Raw genomic sequence first — 17,966 nt, 5'->3', positions numbered from 1 at the left:
TCGCCGCCCACCCGAGAAGCGCCCGTCATCTGTCGACAATAAAGGAGGCGGGACCCTTTACGTATTAACTCCCTGTCCCCGCAAGCCGAAACCAATCAGGTTCCGGCTTCCCAGCACGCGCCTGAAGTACAAGCAAGGTAATTCGCAAGCGGCCCGACGTACGTCACTCCGCAGCCCTCTCGCGAATTAGGAAGACTCGTGGACGGGACGGCAGGATAGGCGCGCATCCGCCGCCCGGGGAAAGGGGCGTGGCTTGCGTAGGGGGCGCGTGCAGGTGAGAGCGGGGCGGCGCGCGCGCAGTGGCACGACCTGGGAGGGCTGCTGCCGCCGGCGAGCAGGTAAAGATGGGCAGCGGTGTAGGTGGGCCTCGCAATTCCACGTAAAAGACTTTCGGAGACTCTTTATTGATATATAAATTACGGAGTTGCTGGGGTTAATCCATACACAGGAAAGGGGGAGAGAAGCGCACCCGCCTGGAGCAAGTAAGGACAGACGGATTTCTTGTGCTTCTTCCGGGGAGCAGAAACCTGGGGTGTAACCCAATGTGGATAGAGATGTTGTCCTATTAGAAAGGGCGTGGATACGTTTCAGGGAGAATCTTGCAGTAGAGAGCTGGCGCCTCCTTGAATAGTGGGAAGAGATGGGCTCCACCTGCCCTTATAGAGCAAATAGTGGAACAACACAATAGAACGTGGTTGCACAACACGTGACCCTCCAGGTGTGGCTGAGGCACAACTCCCGGCAACCCAACCAGCATTGTCAACAATGGGGAAATGCTGGGAGATGAGAGTCAGCCACATCTTGGGCAGCCAAGCAGCTGAGTCTCTTTTCCTAACCTGGTACTCATAGAGGGCTTGTGCACCATCTCCCACTGGAGTACAAAACCCATGGTAGATACCACTTTTGGAAGTATGCAATTGAGGAAGCCATTGCTTTCACCCCAATTCATTGGTAGCCTTGAGTTCCGGCTGCTTCTAGTATTATTACTGCAAAAGCACAGGGGATGAATGGATTCTTTTACTCCTTTGCCAGTACACTTATTAGAAGGATTGGGGTGGTGGCTGATAAATAAGCAAGGCATGTCGCTATGCTAGTTATGGAAAAAGTGAGTTACTTTTTTTTAGGCAAATAATTTTTGTGCTCTCATTTATAGGGATGCCCACTGGCATATGTACAGTGCATTTGAAAAGTATTCAGACCCCCTTCACTTTTTTCAATTTTGTTATGTTGCAGCCTGATACTACAATCGTTCAAATTCACTTTTTCCCCTCATTAATCTACACTCAGTACCCCATAATGACAAAGTGAAAACAATTTTAGAAATGTCTGTAAATTTATTAAAAAGGAAAAACTGAAATATCACATTGGCATAAGCATTCAGACCCTTTGCAACAACACTTGAAATTTAGCTCAGGTGCCTCCCAGTTCTCTTGATCATTGCTGAACTGTTTCTACACCTTGACTGGAGTCCACCTGTGGTAAATTAAATTGATTGGACATGAGTTGGAAAGGCACACACCTCTCTATAGAAGGCCTCACAGCTGACAATGCATAGTGTATCAGAGCATAAGTCATGAGGTCAAAGGAACTGCCTGCAGAGCTCAGAGACAGAATTATTGCAAGGCACAGATCTGGGGAAGGGTACAAAAAATTTTCTGCTGCACTGAAGGTTCCCAAGAGCACAGCGGCCTCCATAATTCTCAAATGGAGGAAGTTTGGCACAACCAGGACTCTTCCAAGGGCTGGTCGCCCAGCCAAACTGAGCAATTGGGGGAGAAGAGCCTCAGTAAGAGAGGTGACCAAGAACCCGATGGTCACTCTGACTGAGCTCCAGAGATCCTCTGTGGAGATATGGGACAAAGTTCTAGAAGGACAACCATCACTGCAGCCCTCCACTGATCTGGGCTTTATGGCAGAGTGGCTAGATGGAAGCCTCTCCTCAGTGCAAAACACATGAAAGCCCGCTTGGAGTTTGCAAAAAAGCACCTGAAGGACTCTCAGACTGTGAGGAACAAAATTCTCTGGTCTGATGAACTGTTTGGACTCAATTCTAAACATTATGTCTGGAGGAAACCAGGCACCGCTCATCACCTGCCCAGTACCATCGCAACAGTGAAGCATGGTGGTGGCAGCATCATGCTGTGGGGGTGTTTTTCAGCAGCAGCGATTGGGAGACTGGTCAGGGCTGAGGGAAAGCTGAATGGAGCAAAGTACAGAGATATCCTCAATGAAAACCTGTTCCACAGCACTCAGGACCTCAGACGGGCCGAAGGTTCACCTTCCAACATGACAACGATCCTAAGCACACAACCAAGACCACACAGGAATGGCTTAGGGACAACTCTCTGAATGTCCTAGAGTGGCCCAGCCAGAGCCCTGACTTGAACCCTATTGAACATCTCTGGAGAGACCTGGAAATGGCTGTCCACCGACGGTCCCCATCCAACCTGATTGAGTATTTGCAAAGAAGAATGGCAGAAAATCCCCCAGTCCAGGTGTGCAAAGCTTGTCGTGTCATTCATACCAAGAAAGACTTGAAGCTGTAATTGCTGCCAAAGGTGCTTCAACAAAGTACTGAGTAAAGGGTCTGAATACTTGTGCCAATGTGATATTTCAGTTTTTCCTTTTTAATAAATTTACAGACATTTCTAAAATTCTGTTTTCACTTTGTCATTATGGGGTACTGAGTGTAGATTAATGAGAAAAAAATGAATTTGAACGATTATAGTATCAGGCTGCAACGTAACAGAATTGAAAAAAGAGAAGGGGGTCTGAATACTTTCTGAAAGCACTGTATGTTTGTGTTGAAAATAAAATGCTGGATCTGTTGGACTGTTGACTCTTATATTCTAATTAGCAACCATAGTCCTTTGCTAATTCTAATATATAACATGTTTCTATGTTCCTTCTTTGCTTCTCTAGACATGCAGCATTAAACTGAGTGGTTTCTAATTACTTAGTTTTCCTTTTCAAGCTGTAGCTTAATCTTACAGTGGATTTAATAAAACTTGCAAAGTGACTGAAAGGAATTACTCAGTGATACATCAAAAGCAGCCTTCTGATTCTGATACCTTTTAAATGTGTTTGAATCAAAATGCTTAGAAGTCCCAGCCCTGTTGAGCACAGGTTGAGGAAGTCTTATCTAAAGCATTTAGGAATTTTAAACCTAAATAATGGGTGGGAGGGGTAGAGGTTGATAAAATATCAGATGGGATTTAAGGAAAAAAATTCCTTTTATATTAAACTATGAGAAGACTGATGAACAAAATGAAATATTTTTATATGGATACTTTTAATCTTGGGATTTATTTTAAGATTAGGTGATGATTGATTTATAGGGCTTTTAAAAAGCAATTTTAAAACAACTTTTTCTATAATGTTTCTGGAGTTGAAAGGTTTAATTCTATTTGTACCTGACATGATAGATAAATAGGATTTCTGAATTCAGAGCTGTCTAATCTTGTATCATTTGCTTGAGGTAAACAGGAAAGAATACGGCCTTCAAACTCTACTTCTGAGCTTCACAAAAGCACCTGGCAGGCTGCCACGGGTGTCTACAAGGTGGATGAGTGATGCCATGCACATCATGGTGCAAATTATGTAATGGTAATAGTTGCAAATGATCATCATTTGCACAATGACATGATGTGCATGGTGTTGTTGTGGCTGCTGTTAAAAATAATACATTGGACTACAAGAGGATAAGAGATAGTTATCTTTGTGGAGATTTTTGTTCATGTACTTTGTCAATTACTAGGATACAGATACTGTTCTCTACTTCATGCCACATTTGTGAGAAAAGAGTGACATACAGTATGTAGTAAATACTAGTAGGTAAGGCAGGAGGAATGTTGGCTGACTACTTTTATGAACCTGTTTGCATGGTCACTAGGCTAGACAAGCTTTAATCTTAAAGTAGTTCTTAATTCGGTGCAGGAGCACTTGCTTGAAATCACATTTACTTTTGATTTTGTGTGCCATCAAGTTGCTGTCGACTCGCAGCAACAACATGCCTATACTCTCTCAAGATGGTATATTCCTAACCTGGTCCTCCAGGTCTTCCATCAATATACCCATTGCCATTGTAATTGAGTCCATCCAACTTGCATCATTAAAAACTGATGTTGCAATTTTTCCATGTACAAGTTCTGGCACTAACCATTTATAATTGTGCAACATGGGCAGCATTGCAGCTTTGGGCAGACCTTAAAGGGCCATTAAGCAATGTTATCATTCAGACATTTTGTTTATTTCATTTGTAATAACAAATTGTACATTCAGAAATATCATGCAGTATAATGTAAATGCATGCCTTAGGGCTTTTGAAATTTGGAACTCTGCTTGCATGACCAGGCTTGTGATGTTCCAAATATGCATCAGCATAGAAGATGCCTGGAATGATATATAGTCTTTATCCATGTAATATCAAAAATGAAAATTAAATCAAGTTGTTCAGGGATTACTGTTATTACTTATTTCTTTACTTACCTCCTAATAATGAGATCTCTGAGTGATGTACAATATATATAAAATTATACATAGTATAAAAATCATTGAAAAAACTAAATAGAAAACAGCAGAACAGATATAGCATGAAATCACCCTTTATAAGTACAGTGCTAAACTTATAAATCACCAAATGTTTCACGATTAGCCTGGGACAAAAAATGGTCTTCACCTGTACCTTTCTGGGAAATCTCTGTGAGGAAGATGGGCACCACCACTGAAAAGACTTCTGCTAGCTACCCACCTTGCTTTGTTGGGGGATCAGCTGAGGAACAGTTTCATCTGAAGATCTTTGGGTCCTCATTGATAAATTGGAGAAGAGATATACTTTCAGCTGGTTTAAAGCAACTTAACAAACACTTAAACAAAAATCCTCCTGTGAACTCTGCATCTTCTCAGTTGCCCCAGAAATGTTTCATATAGGATATTCTTCTCATAACATGTATCACAGAAGAGAAAACTGATGTTGTGAATGAGCCCTAAGTTTTTGCTGGAAACTATTTTGAATCTTGGATTATTAGCTAAAAAGATGTTCTCTTTTTCATTTCAGGAACTTCAAATATATCTTGAAAATCTGGGAAAAGGAGTGCAAATTATGTTTGAGTACACAAGAAACATTTGACGTACTTTCCTCATCTGGGGGAAAAAAAGTTGTAGATCATTCAATGCCTAACATCGTAGACTCTCAATTAGAGAGTGATTCTGAAGAAAATGGGCACAAAACTGGAAGAAAAGCTTCAGAAGTTAATCTGCATGGTACTGTAAAATCATTTTGTGCTCCAGGTACCTCAGTTGCATCTCTGGGTTCTAGTGGGGACAGGCATTATCCATGGGGATGTCCTGTGACTCACACCCGAGAAAAGTTTTATACCATTTGTTCAGACTACGCTTTTTTAAATCAGGTAACATCTATTTGCAAAAGCCCAAGTGCTACAGTTAGTGCCTGCTTGCAAGAAAATGCTGCCTTAAATGATGAAAATAATTCTGGTTTTATTAGTGTTCGAACTGGACCATCGGATTTAGTTTACAATGAAGATTCTAACCTGGAAAGTTTATCTATTAGTCTTGGAAAGCTGCCATTGGCATGGGAAATTGATAAGTCTGAATTCAGTGATACATCCCCAGATTTGAAGAATCGAGCAGGTATATGAATAATTCTATTTAAGCATCTAAATGGTCTTTCTTATTCTAATAAATGAAAAAAGATGAAAATACTTTATTCTTCCTTAATATCTTCTTCTTGCTTGTTTATACACTGGATATTACTACAGTTTTAATAGTTAAGAACAATTTTATAAAATAATAGAATTTTTTTAGTTTGTTAAAATCACATCTTGAATATTGTATTAATTTACATATTCATCAGTCATTCTCAACTGGAATGTTCATGGGGAATTAGGTTTTCTTCCTTATTCCTAGCATCAACTTACTATTTAGATGGAAATTAATATTGATATGATTCTAGTAACAGAGTTCCTCAAATCCTCAAAGCAGTATAAAAATAAAATAAAACAGGATCTTGCAGGCCAATAAAATCGTACTGCAATAATTAGCAGCATATGCAGATCACCATTTGTATCTGACCCCAAAAGAGAAATGGCTGCCTTAAAATCTGATATTGTACCTTCTATATTTATGGCATTTTAAATAATAAAGCCATGTCCCAAGGAACTTTCAGATTCATATGTGACAGTAGAAGACCCACTGGAAGGAAGGAAGGGTGAATGTGAATGAAGTATTACAGAGTAAGAGTATACAGTGGTACCTCGGGATACGAACTTAATCCGTTCCGTGACTCTGGGCGTATCCCGAGTTGGTCGTAACCCGAAGGAAATTTCCCCATAGGGTTCAATGTAAATCCGGTTAATCCGTTCCGCCCTCTGAATTTGGTCGCACCCCAAGGCAAATTTCCCCATAGGGTTCAATGTAAATCCGGTTAATCCGTTCCGCCCTCCGCCCGAATTTGGTCGCAACCCGAGGCAATTTCCCATAAGGTTCAATGTAATTACCGTTAATCCGTTCTGGCGTCCACGGACCACACGAAAAGCGGCCGGGCGCGGCGTGGTGCGGCGCGAAAATGGCCGGGTGCAGCGCGGCGCGGCGTGAAAACGGCCCGGCGCGGCGCGAAAATGGCCCGGCGCGGCGCGAAAACGGCCCGGCCCGGTGCGGCGCGGCGCGAAAACAGCCCGGCGCGGCGCGAAAACGGCCGCGGACCACGCGGCAGGGCCGGAAAAACAGCCGCGGACCACGTGGCACGGGCGGAAAAATGGCCGCGGACCACGTGGCACGGGCAGAAAATGGCCGCGGACCATGTGGCACGGGCGGAAAATGGCTCGTACCCCGAGGCGGAGTTCGCAAACCGAGGTAAAATTTTGGGGCCAGAGCTGGTCGTAACCCGAAAAATTCGCAAGCAGAGGCGTTCGTATCCCGAGGTATCACTGTACATAAATATATTCCGTGTGTATCAGTATAGGCTTCAGTTCATCTGAAGAATAAAAGTTTAGTGTTAAGCTAAAGGCTTTATTAGAAGTAAATTGAAGGAGGATCAAAATGTCATAGTGCAATGTTTCCCAAACTTATTTGGCCATGGAACATTTGGGGGCATTAAATATGCTGATAAGGGATATGTAGCTATTCAGTTCTGAACTGCAAAAGATATTTTGAGGAGCATGTGGGTGTGCTGTCTGGGGTCCAGTTTTTTGACCCCCCTTTAAGGAAGAGGGGTCAAAAAGAAAGATCGTTATGCAAACATAGGATTCTTTAATATCCTGAATATTTAGAAATAATTTATTTAATTTATTTACAGGGAATCTGAAGAAACAGGGAAGCAAGAAAACGATTGTAGATAAAAGAAGTAAACAATACAGGGAATGTCCACAGCATTACACCCTGGAAGAAATAAAGCCACGGAAAGTGTTAGACCTCCGGAGATGGTAGTATTTGAAAACATTACTATTGCTATAGTTCTGTATGGCTGAATACTTTAATAGAGGGCAAATAAACTTTTTATAATTGGGGAACCGTGCCTTTTTCCTTTTTAGTTTGGTGGCATCTAAGTGCCGTGTGGCAAGAGCCGAAGACATTTTTGTGGGAGGAAGTTGAGACGTGTAAAACTGCAACGTGTTTTAAGCCTTGTGGTTTTCATTACTGCAAATGAAAGTTTGCCTCTAAAATTTGTTTTGAAGGTACTGCATAAGTCGCCCCCAATATAAGACTTCCTGTGGGATTTCCTCTCTAGTCTCTTGCTGGAATTTCCTATATAGCACAATGGGAGCTGGAAAGTAAGTTGATCTTCAGTATGTTAAATGTGTTCTTTTGGGGATCCAGTGAGGCTTTCATTGTAATTAGCACGCTTAAGATGCAGCTTAGTCCTTGTTTTCTGTAGCCGTTTATATTCTGAACTTTTGACTTCTAAATCCAGCTTGTCCCCTATTACTCAAGAAGAGGCTTTGTACATCTTGGGCTTCCAACCACCTTTTGAAGAGATACGATTTGGTCCGTTTACTGGAAATACTACGTTAATGAGGTGAAAAGTGTTCTGGAACTGTCTTGTGCTCATAATACTGAATGCATAATGGGCGGGAGGGCGCCTGTGTGTATAATGCATAATTTTTATTCTGGAAAAGAAAATTAGGCTGGTAGTTCTATAGCATCCTCATTGACTGATTTCTAGGAAAACATATACATAATTGTGACATAAACAGAAACAATCTTAGTAGACTGTTTTAAACACAACAAATTCTAATCTATAAGCGGATTTATTTGTAGTAGTAATCCATGTGACATGTGGCTGGGTTGCATTTGGGCCATATGGAAGAAAGACGAAAGAAGCCTCGATTGTTACTGGTAGAATTACTTCTGTAAGAGGGACAGGACAAGCAGGAGCAAGCAGGAGAGGGAAGGACTGTAAAGTAAGTTGGCCAAACAAAACAAACATGGAGCTTAGGAAAAGTTGTTTGAAAGAGGGTGTCCTCCAATAAGATCAGAAGAAAGGAATGACTGAATTTGGGAATGTTTATTCTCAAATTGAAAAAGAAACAAATGTGTCTGTAATCAGAATCAAGGGTGTTTAAAGTCAATGTGTTTTTTAGCAATGTTAGACCTCTAAGAAATATTTTAAAACAAACACAGGCTGCAGTCCCAAATAAGCATGCATGAACTGGGATTATAATTATGCTACATATCTGACTAAGGGATAGTGGGAATGTTAGCCATGCCATGTGATCTGTGTGCCAGGAGAAATACTTTTTTAATGGTTTGATTGCTAATTTGCATTTAAAATTGCTAATTTGCATTTAAAATACAAAATTCTGCACTTTGTACTTTTCAGGTGGTTCAGACAAATTAATGATTATTTCCATGTAAAAGGATGTTCCTATTTTCTCTATAAACCTCATGGGAAGTATAAGACTGCTGGAGAAACTGGTAAGAAGGCAGTTTTAATGATGTGAGTAACTCTTTGTAGCTGTTAAAAGAGCAGAATGAAATGGGTGGTGGTGGAGAGTCCAGTAGAAAGTTCATTTGTTTTTCACAGTTGAATTTGCATACTTTTTTTTTGTAGGATTAGCATAATTTTTCCTGGATTTTATGCTCCCAATTGCCAGTTGAATATGGAGAAAAGGCTGTCTTACCTTTCTTAGGCTTGTTTCCTCTGAAGATCTGTCACTAGAGCTCCTCTGCTCAGGAAAGGAGAGTTGAATGAATGTGGCAATGGAGGGATGGAGCCACATCTGTGCTCTCCACCCACTTTAGAGATGTTGCAATTCACTTGAAATTATCTGTCTGGACAAGTATTTGCTTCTAAAATAACCAAGGCTATTGTTTGAGAGGTGTTTAAAATACAGGTAGTCCTTTATTAGCGACCACAATTGGGACCAACAGCTCTGTCATTAAGTGAAGTGGTCACTAAGTGGGAAATCACGTGATAGTGCTTTCCTTTTCCCCACTCCCCCACCCTTTGGAATGCTCACCTTGGTGCTGGGATAATTAGCAAGAAGGGAATTAATGTTTGCATTTACATTCATTGGAGAGGAAGGGATTACAAGAGAATAAGCAGGCACACAATAGGGAATACACATTGAAAGCAATGCACTGGCACCGGCAGCCACAAGGATGCTACACAAACAGGCCGGTGTATTCCGCATTGTGTGCCTGCTTACTGTCTTGTAATCCCTTCTTCTCCAATCTCTCTGCTCTGCAAGCGGGAGAAAAGAAAAACAACAGGTCAGGCGCAGGAGAACGTGTACTGATTGTAATGGCGATCATGTGACTGAGGAACGCTGTGAAAGTCATAAATGCGGTCATTGGTCGTAAAGTTATTTTTTCAGCACCATTATAACTTTGAACAGTCACTGAACAAGGCAGTCACTAAGTGAGGAGTACCTGTATGTTATTATTTTACATTATGTTACATTATATTAATATGATTAGAGTCCCTGAAACATTAGTTAATAGTTCATAATTTTTTTTGAATTGATGTTAAATCTAAAAGTATGTTTCTTCTTAATATCAAATAAACCAAACAGTCGCTGAACAAGGCAGTCACTAAGTGAGGAGTACCTGTATGTTATTATTTTACATTATGTTACATTATATTAATATGATTAGAGTCCCTGAAACATTAGTTAATAGTTCATAATTTTTTTTTAACTGATGTTAAATCTAAAAGTATGTTTCTTCTTAATATCAAATAAACCACCTTCATAATGTTTTTATTTCTTTTTAATTTGTAGCTTCGGGCGCTTTAACAAAACTAACACAAGGGCTGCGAGATGAATCAATGGCATATATTTATCATTGCCAAAATCATTATTTTTGTCCAATTGGATTTGAAGCAACTCCAATAAAACCGAGCAAAGCATATAAGTAAGACCCTCATAATCTACTTGATATCACAAATGGTAGCAACACAGCTGCAATCATCTTATAAAAAGCTAACCTTTAATTGCTCATATTAACATTATAACTTTATTAGCAAACATGAGATGTAGGATCATGTAGTATACCTATGTGGGTTGGTTTATCTGCATTAACAATCACTAGGTGGCAATATTTTTCCAGATATAGTTCTGTAAAACAGGAGGAATATTAACTTAGATTGCAAATCTTGTTCTAGAAGAAGAACTTTCTCTGATTTCTCTGGATAAACCTATGTAAATTGTTTTGTCGCCAGACAAGTCTGAAAGAACATTTTGAATGCAATTTAAATGTCTTTAAACAAATGTATAGAATATCATTAGATGAAAAATGAGTTTCTATGATAAATGCATTGATTTCTTCCTTTAATCTGAGCTGTGTTCTAAGTGTCTACTCATCTTGTATTTGGTATCAGTTTTCTTTCTTTTATTTGGAAGGATGGCCTTTAAAAATCTTCATTAAGAATCTTTGAGTTTTATTTTTTTAACTGAAATGTGCATGCAAGTTTTATTTATTTATTTTTTCATTAGGTGAATTGGTGCAATTTCATTAGTTTGACTTCAGCTAAAAACACAGATGTGTTGATTTGGAGGAACCCACATATGTAGGAATTGCCATTCTTTCCTTAAAAATACATATGAATGAGATTGTACATTCCCTTTTATCTCTAAGTGCATTTAAAGGGGCAGAAAACAGTGTTTATACAAAGATTATAAAGCATTGCATTGTATGTATGTTTTTTTGCATTGATACTAAAATAAAAGATTAGCTCCAATTCATTGCAGGAAATTAGGGACGTGGAAGGAACTTAAAAGCCATTGAATCCAGCCTGCTGCCTTATGGCAGAAACAGCTACAGCCATCTTTCTGAGTAGGAGTAAAGATGAATTCTAGAGCAGAGGTCTTGCCCTGTGTGCAGAAATATTTAGAGAAGGGATGCATTTGCTGAAAAATAGTCAACTTTTAGAAGAATGCATTTGTTATTTTAATTAACATGCAAATAACATGTTCTCTGTGGATACAGAGTAGTTTGAAATAAGTTTGCAAATACTTCCTATATTACGAAACACTAGGATCAGTGGATATTTTTGCCTCTTCTTAAGATGAGGTTGATCGTCATTAAATGCATATCTTTTAGTCATGCTTAATATTATAAATTTATGTAACCGTACAACAGTTAATTATTCATTTTGGCCAGCGACAACTTAGATTGCTTGTTTATAAAGCTGCTGACTATGATAAACATTTTGTTTATCATTTTTGGGCACCAGAGGACGTCTCTTACAGCAAGATGTGGAATCCTGGATACTCATTGGGGAGCCAAGCAGAAAACACCCCACTATTCACTGCAAAAAGTAAGTGAACTTAAAAAGATCACATAATATTTAAGAAATTCAGATACAGAGCATTCTGTAAGCATCCACATACACTTACATGAACACCGATCCCTAGATGAATAAACCTAAGTGTAGGACACGAATTCCTAAACAGGTGTTGGTGTCTTCCAGTGCAACATAAAAAAGTTCTATGCTGAAACTTCGAAATTTGCATGTTCTAGCTGAGATTTCTTTTCTAGAGAGCTAATACTTTATCCACCTCCCCAAAGGAGTGCTGTTCTGGCGTGCTGCTTCTTAGTACCGGAAGTATCGAGAATCAAACTTTGAGCGGGGTAAAAATCAGTGTTTCGAAAACTAACTCTATTTAAAAAAAAAAAAGAATCTTCCCATTCAGGATATATTTACATTGGGGATGGAAGAAAATGGACATTCATCTTAGGTGCTAATGAAATAATGTAGTTTGTTGATATTTGAACACAGTTCTTCGTATTTGCTTTTGGATATATAGCTAGATTCAATGTTGAACCTCACTTCCCAGATTTGCATTGTTAATATTAATGAATTAACTGAGACCATTCCTAGAGATATCAGATCTTCAGAAAGTAGACCATAGCCCATTCTTAATAAACTGGATCAATGTGGGAAGGATGACCCCGCTATCGGATGGATTCGCATTGGCTGAACCATAGCCAATACATTGTGCTTAATGGGTCTGTGTCGACATGGAGGGAGTACACAGTGGAGTACCTCAAGGTTCTGCCCTGGGCCTAGTACTCTTCAATATCTTCATAAATGACTTAGATGAAGGAATAGAAGGGTTTGAGATGGGCAGCCATGTAAAATAAAATAAGCGCATACATACATAGTTACATACTAACGGGTAGAAGTTTAAGTTAAATAATAATTTCCTGACTCTGAGAGCTATTAAGCAGTGGATCAGCCTGCCTCCTGAAGTCATGAGTGTGCCATCGCTGGAGGTTTTCAAGAAAAGACCGGACAGCCATTTGTCCAGAATGGTATGAAGATTCCTGAACTGGGCAGGGGGTTGGACCAGATGGCCTCCAACATACGTTCCAACCTTATGATTCTGTGAAATCTGCTAGCAGTAACACATGCCTCAGTAATTACATCCCACTGTACCTGTGCAACATGTTCTTTGTGAAGATACTGATACTGTCTAGGCAATTTTACCCCAGTGGATTGTGAATGAAAAAATAATGAAGAAGCTAAGAGAAGAGGCTAAGTATTATTTGCCTTTTTTGTTAAGAAAACATATTTGCTAGCTGCCATTGAATAAAACAGTAGTATTAATAAGGATCTATTTAGAAAACTTCTTTGCAGCCTTATTTAGATTGACCTGAAAAATACTTAGATATCAGGTGTCCCTGGGGCTGCTTATAAGAAGTAATTAAAAACATCAGGTGGTCCAGAAAAAAGTATTTACTGGTCCAGCAGAATATTTACTGATTGGAGCTAATATGTGAAGCACGAGACAGTTAACATGACTTCACAGATTACCACTCCATTTCTGGACACAGTTCAGAACAGGTTTGAGGTGTAAACTGTACATGATTTTAAACCAGACTTCTAAAAATCGTATTCTTGCTTATGAATGTGCCTGGCCTTTAAGATCTTTGAGAAGGATCCTTCTGGGTTCCTATCAAGATCAGAAGCATATTTGATGGGAATGTATGAATGGAAGCGTTTGCATCTCCTTGGAGGCTTTGGAACTCCTTCAGATTAGATATCTGTATTAACTTTTCTCATGCTTTTCTTACACAAAGCTAAAATATGAAGTAAGAAATTGGTGAAAGAGAGAGGAGAGGAGGAAAAGGATAGTAAAGTGGCATTATGTGTACCTGCTAAATGAATCAAAGGACTAATACCCTTGCCCTTGATTTCAGGAAAAATGTCAGCATTTGCTACGTATTGTACAGGAGAGTATACTTAAGTCTGAATTCTTGTCTATCTAGGATTCAGAGAAAAACTAGTAAGCATGATAGTCTAGATTTTTGTTGCATTTGTGAACTTCTTTCCATCTTATTGTGTAGGTGGGCAGATATTGTAACAGACTTAAACACTCAGAATCCTGAATACCTAGATATTAGGCACTTGGAAAGGGGTCTTCAATATCGGAAGACAAAGAAGGTAAGAATGCTTCATATTAAAGCACGGCTGCATGTTTGACATGAGGTAGCATTTATGGAATGCATTCAGATATTCTGTCATTATTGTAACTATGGAAAGATTATTTTGCATTGGCAAAATATGTTTCCACTTTGTAAAAACAGAAATGGCTTCATTAGTCTGTTCCTCCCTCTGTTTCAAACTAGCATGCTATATTCTTTTGAGCAGAACAAGAATAAATTGCTGTGATCTAGTTATATGAAAATTTAGTTTCTTCTGCTAAGGCACTGCCACCTTTGGATACAGACCCACATCAGGGCATGTTTAGGCATTATCCTTGCATGGCTATGGCAGGTTTGCTGCTCTCAATCCAAAATAAGATTTTAGCTCCTCAAATTCACTATGATGGATGGATGGATTGATTGATTATGTGCCATCAAGTCATTTTCAACTCCTAGCGATCACATAGATAGATTTTCTCCATGACAATTTATCCCTAAACTGGTCTTTCAGGTCTTCCAACAGTGCACTCATCACCACGGTAACCGAGTCCATCCACCTTGCTGCTGGTCATCCTCTTCTTCTCTTTCCTTCCACCTTTCCCAGAATTATAGCCTTTTCCAGAGAGCTGGGTCTTCACGTAATGTGTCCAAAGTAGGATAATTTGAGCCTGTTCATTTGTGCATTGAATGAGAACTCTGGGTTGATTTGTTCAATGATTCTTTGGTTGTCCACAATATTGTCAGGAATCTTCTCCAACACCTATGATATGGCAATATAATAAACAAATGCAGAGTTGTTATTCCAAAAAGTTGGCTGGACAACTTGAAATCTCTCTCTAGCAATTTCCAAACCTTCATCTCTTTCTGTACAAAGAGTATATTCAAGGGCTGCATTTTGAAAATATTTTCACTAGATTTTCAAATAACTAGAACTCCTCATCAATGGATGAGGAGAATGATGTAGCAGTTGCCCTGCGTGGACAGAAAAAGTTTGGCACAAAAATCTGAAATGGGAATGGGGAATTACAGGTAGCCATGCTAATTAAATGTTTAACTCGAACATTTAATTAGAATAATTAAATAGAATAATTTTTTATTGTAACCACAGATTTTAATCAGTAAAACCATCTAACCCAGTGTAAAATACAAAGAAAAGAATAATTCAAATGGATAGCGACCTTAGCTCTTAATATATTGACAGAGAAGTATTGTTGTTTTAATAAACATTGTCTTTCATTTTAGGTAGGGGGGAATCTACATTGTATCATTGCTCTGCAGAGGTTTAATTGGCATCGGTTTGGTCCTTGGAACTTTCCATTTGGAAACGTTCAGCAAGAACTTCAGCCCCCATCTCCAGCTCAGGGCTTAGCCAAATCTGAGAGTGAAGACAACATCTCCAAGAAGCAACGTGGGCGCCTTGGAAGATCATTCAGTGCTAACTTCCATCAAGTTTCTGTTTGGAGGAAGCTGTCTCATCTTCACGAAAGGCGGAATAGTGGCCTTCAACGTTATACCGACTGTGATGGGAAAGACTAAAAGGGAACACTTTTTCAACTGTGCTACTGTAATACATTCCTAAAGCATAGTAATAACTTACTATGCACAGAGAAAAGAATGGAGAGAAATTTCATATAAAACACAATCTTAGGAATGTTTGTTGCATTAAGTATGTAATTGGTATATAATACTAATATGTTGTAATAGTTATATATTGGAAATAACAAGAATAGTTAATAAAAAGATAAGCACAGAACACCGGGCACTGGCAATCTAGTATAATTACTAATTGATTTATGTTTCAGACCATGAAATCAGAACAGATGTAGATCAAAACATTTGTGGACAGGAGAGTCTGTTATTAGGTGATACAGATTATAGTCAAAGCATGAGATTATCATCTTCGAAAATGATTAATTAATCGCAAACTATATAATGACGACAAATGTATAAAGTATATTTGCTTTTAAATATTTTCAAAAATGCAATAAGGACATCCTGGTACAATTCAAAACTGACAAAATACTAAATGTCAATATATAATTAATTGATGGTCTGTTTAGCAGTGGAAATCTTGTTCTATACAACTTAAACTGTTTGAGTCGGCAGTTTGTAGTTACAGGCAAGAAACCTATGAAATCTAATGGAAAGATAAGGTAACTGCCTGTTTCTTTTAGAAGTGGTGCAGTAAAGACCAAAACCACCACTGCCAGTCATATACTTCTGTAGCAACTTTTTGTGTGACCTGAATTCACTTCTCAGTTGATTGACTGCTTTTAAAGAAACCTCTCACGCATTTCATATGGCTATCCAGTGAATACCAAAACTTTCCTTCTTGGGCTGCAGTCAGTTCTTGTAATATTTTAATTCTCTTTCACTTTACAACTTTAATTGTTGAGGAAGATGTTTAAGTGCCCAAATAAACTGGCAGCCACAGCGATATACCTCTTCAGCCAGAGCACTGTTTGTATTTTTTTCAAATGATCATATCAAGTAGTTTAATTTGGAAGTATAATATTGGTTCTCATGGAGAAAAAAATGTTTTAATAAAAAAGATCTTGATCCATTGATTACCTTCTCATTCTTTAAATTTGTAGGTCTGTCTTTTGGATACGAAAAACTGGAGACTATTAAAGGGGGGGGGATTTTATCCAAGTTTTGGGCAATCTTTTATCTATGCTTGTAGAAACTTGGTACTAAAAATCAGTTGTTCACATCCCTCTGTAAGATAACAAGATTTTCCCCTGGGAAACTAGTTGGCCCAAATGTGGGGGAGGGGGAATCAGTCATTTCTAATTTATTTCAATCACAGATCAGAATTTTCTACTTCCCAAAATCACAAAGGAACCAAACCCTGGTTTTGGGGTGTGTTCATCAACAAACCATTTTGTTCATCCTAGGCATTTCTGATCATTTGTGAGATATCCCTATAGCAACAGGAAAACATGCAATGTTCTTATAATCTGCAGCATGAGTCGAAAAGCAGGAAGAAGGTACAATCTTCCTTTATTCTACATCTTATTTGGAAGGGTAATGAGGGCTGTGTGAAGACTGGCACAAAAGAGGTAGCAAAACACATGTGCATTATTGACTTAATTCCTCCAGCTCCACAAAGATAGACTCATTCAGATTTGGGAATGGTGCCATATTTTCCTTCCTAACACATTGAATTGAGCAGTGAACTGAGCCAAAGATAAAACTTTTTAATGCAGGATATAAGATCAGAGTCTTTTGTAGTCTCTTTTGTAACTTAAGGTTTATGCCTGAGCAAATCTTTTCCATAATCTGCATGAAGGAGAAAGTTAACCTTCAGTTACTGACAGTATTCATCTGAGAGTTCATTCCTAATTGAACCCACATATTTTCATGATGATAAAAATGGTATAGCTAAAGTCAGTGAAAACAAGCTGTACCAACATTTTCTGTTGCCTATTTTCAAACAGGTTTTGGGCCAAAGTGAACCATGTCAGATGACTTATGTGTTCTGCACAATCCACTGTAAATCTGAGAATATGCCAGTCCAAATTGTACCTGTTACAATGTGCATAATTCCCAAACACCTTGTACACTGCATTCAGTTGTTGTCAGATGTTGAATTTTTAAACGAGTTTAAAATATCTGAAGAATGCTCACATATGCTCACAATTTTGTGCTGATAAATTCCTGACAATCTCAGTATACTTGTGCTCATTAACTATTCTGTGGCTTCAAGATTTTTTAGAGATACAGTTGTAATCTCCATCAAGAATGTTTGTGATTATCTTGTTAACATTTTGAAGATGAAATGGCTATCAAGCATATTTTTACCAAAAAGGGTCTGTCTCCACTCTCATATTTGTTTTTAATTTCTACATCTTACTGGTAAAAGAGTTGTATAGAAGGCTTGCAGACCATATGCTATGTGATAATAGATAATACAATCTCTGAATGTAGGCCAAATTTTTTAGTCTTTATGTTAGCCAAGAGCAACAGTTGTTGGAGCAACATAAATGCTGGCAGAGCAAGTTGCCTGTGGAACACATCACAGAAGTAAAGCAAAATTTTGTAACACTATTAGCCGCCCAGAGTCATGAACCTGAGAA

General features: G+C 38.8%; 1 protein-coding gene across 5 annotated transcripts; it reads left to right on the top strand.

Annotated features, from left to right (window-relative positions):
- Nucleotides 1-179: 179 nt before the first annotated feature.
- On the top strand, nucleotides 180-16,447 carry BIVM (basic, immunoglobulin-like variable motif containing). 5 transcript variants are annotated; one of them, XM_088136475.1, is made up of 10 exons: nucleotides 180-274; nucleotides 5,504-5,649; nucleotides 7,313-7,439; nucleotides 7,692-7,787; nucleotides 7,928-8,032; nucleotides 8,837-8,931; nucleotides 10,239-10,371; nucleotides 11,693-11,776; nucleotides 13,810-13,906; nucleotides 15,130-16,447. In XM_088136475.1, exons 4-10 carry the CDS (start codon nucleotides 7,774-7,776, stop codon nucleotides 15,421-15,423), a joined length of 822 nt encoding a protein of 273 aa, XP_087992601.1. In that variant the 5' UTR covers nucleotides 180-274; nucleotides 5,504-5,649; nucleotides 7,313-7,439; nucleotides 7,692-7,773; the 3' UTR covers nucleotides 15,424-16,447. The 5 variants fall into 5 exon arrangements, with proteins under 5 accessions (XP_087992601.1, XP_087992599.1, XP_007424129.1 ...); XM_088136473.1 differs by having other exon boundaries at nucleotides 5,057-5,649; XM_007424067.3 differs by having other exon boundaries at nucleotides 183-338; nucleotides 5,057-5,649.
- The last annotated feature ends 1,519 nt before the right edge of the window (nucleotides 16,448-17,966 follow it).

Source organism: Python bivittatus, unplaced genomic scaffold, assembly GCF_059951505.1.
Source record: "Python bivittatus isolate LINGU-HERP-01145 unplaced genomic scaffold, Pbiv_v1 ctg000060_np1212, whole genome shotgun sequence".
Taxonomy (NCBI): Eukaryota; Metazoa; Chordata; class Lepidosauria; order Squamata; family Pythonidae; genus Python; species Python bivittatus.
The sequence above is the reverse complement of the archived record's forward strand: the minus strand, read 5'-3'. Positions and strand labels throughout refer to the sequence as shown.

What these genes read in the sequence shown, in the direction of transcription:
- BIVM (XM_088136473.1), top strand. Translation starts at nt 5,172, where the DNA reads ATGCCTAACATCGTAGACTCTCAATTAGAGAGTGATTCTGAAGAAAAT. An exon ending in AGATTTGAAGAATCGAGCAG is followed by an intron (nt 5,650 to 7,312) that starts GTATATGAATAA and finishes ATTTATTTACAG; the next exon opens with GGAATCTGAAGAAACAGGGA. An exon ending in CCCACTATTCACTGCAAAAA is followed by an intron (nt 11,777 to 13,809) that starts GTAAGTGAACTT and finishes CTTATTGTGTAG; the next exon opens with GTGGGCAGATATTGTAACAG.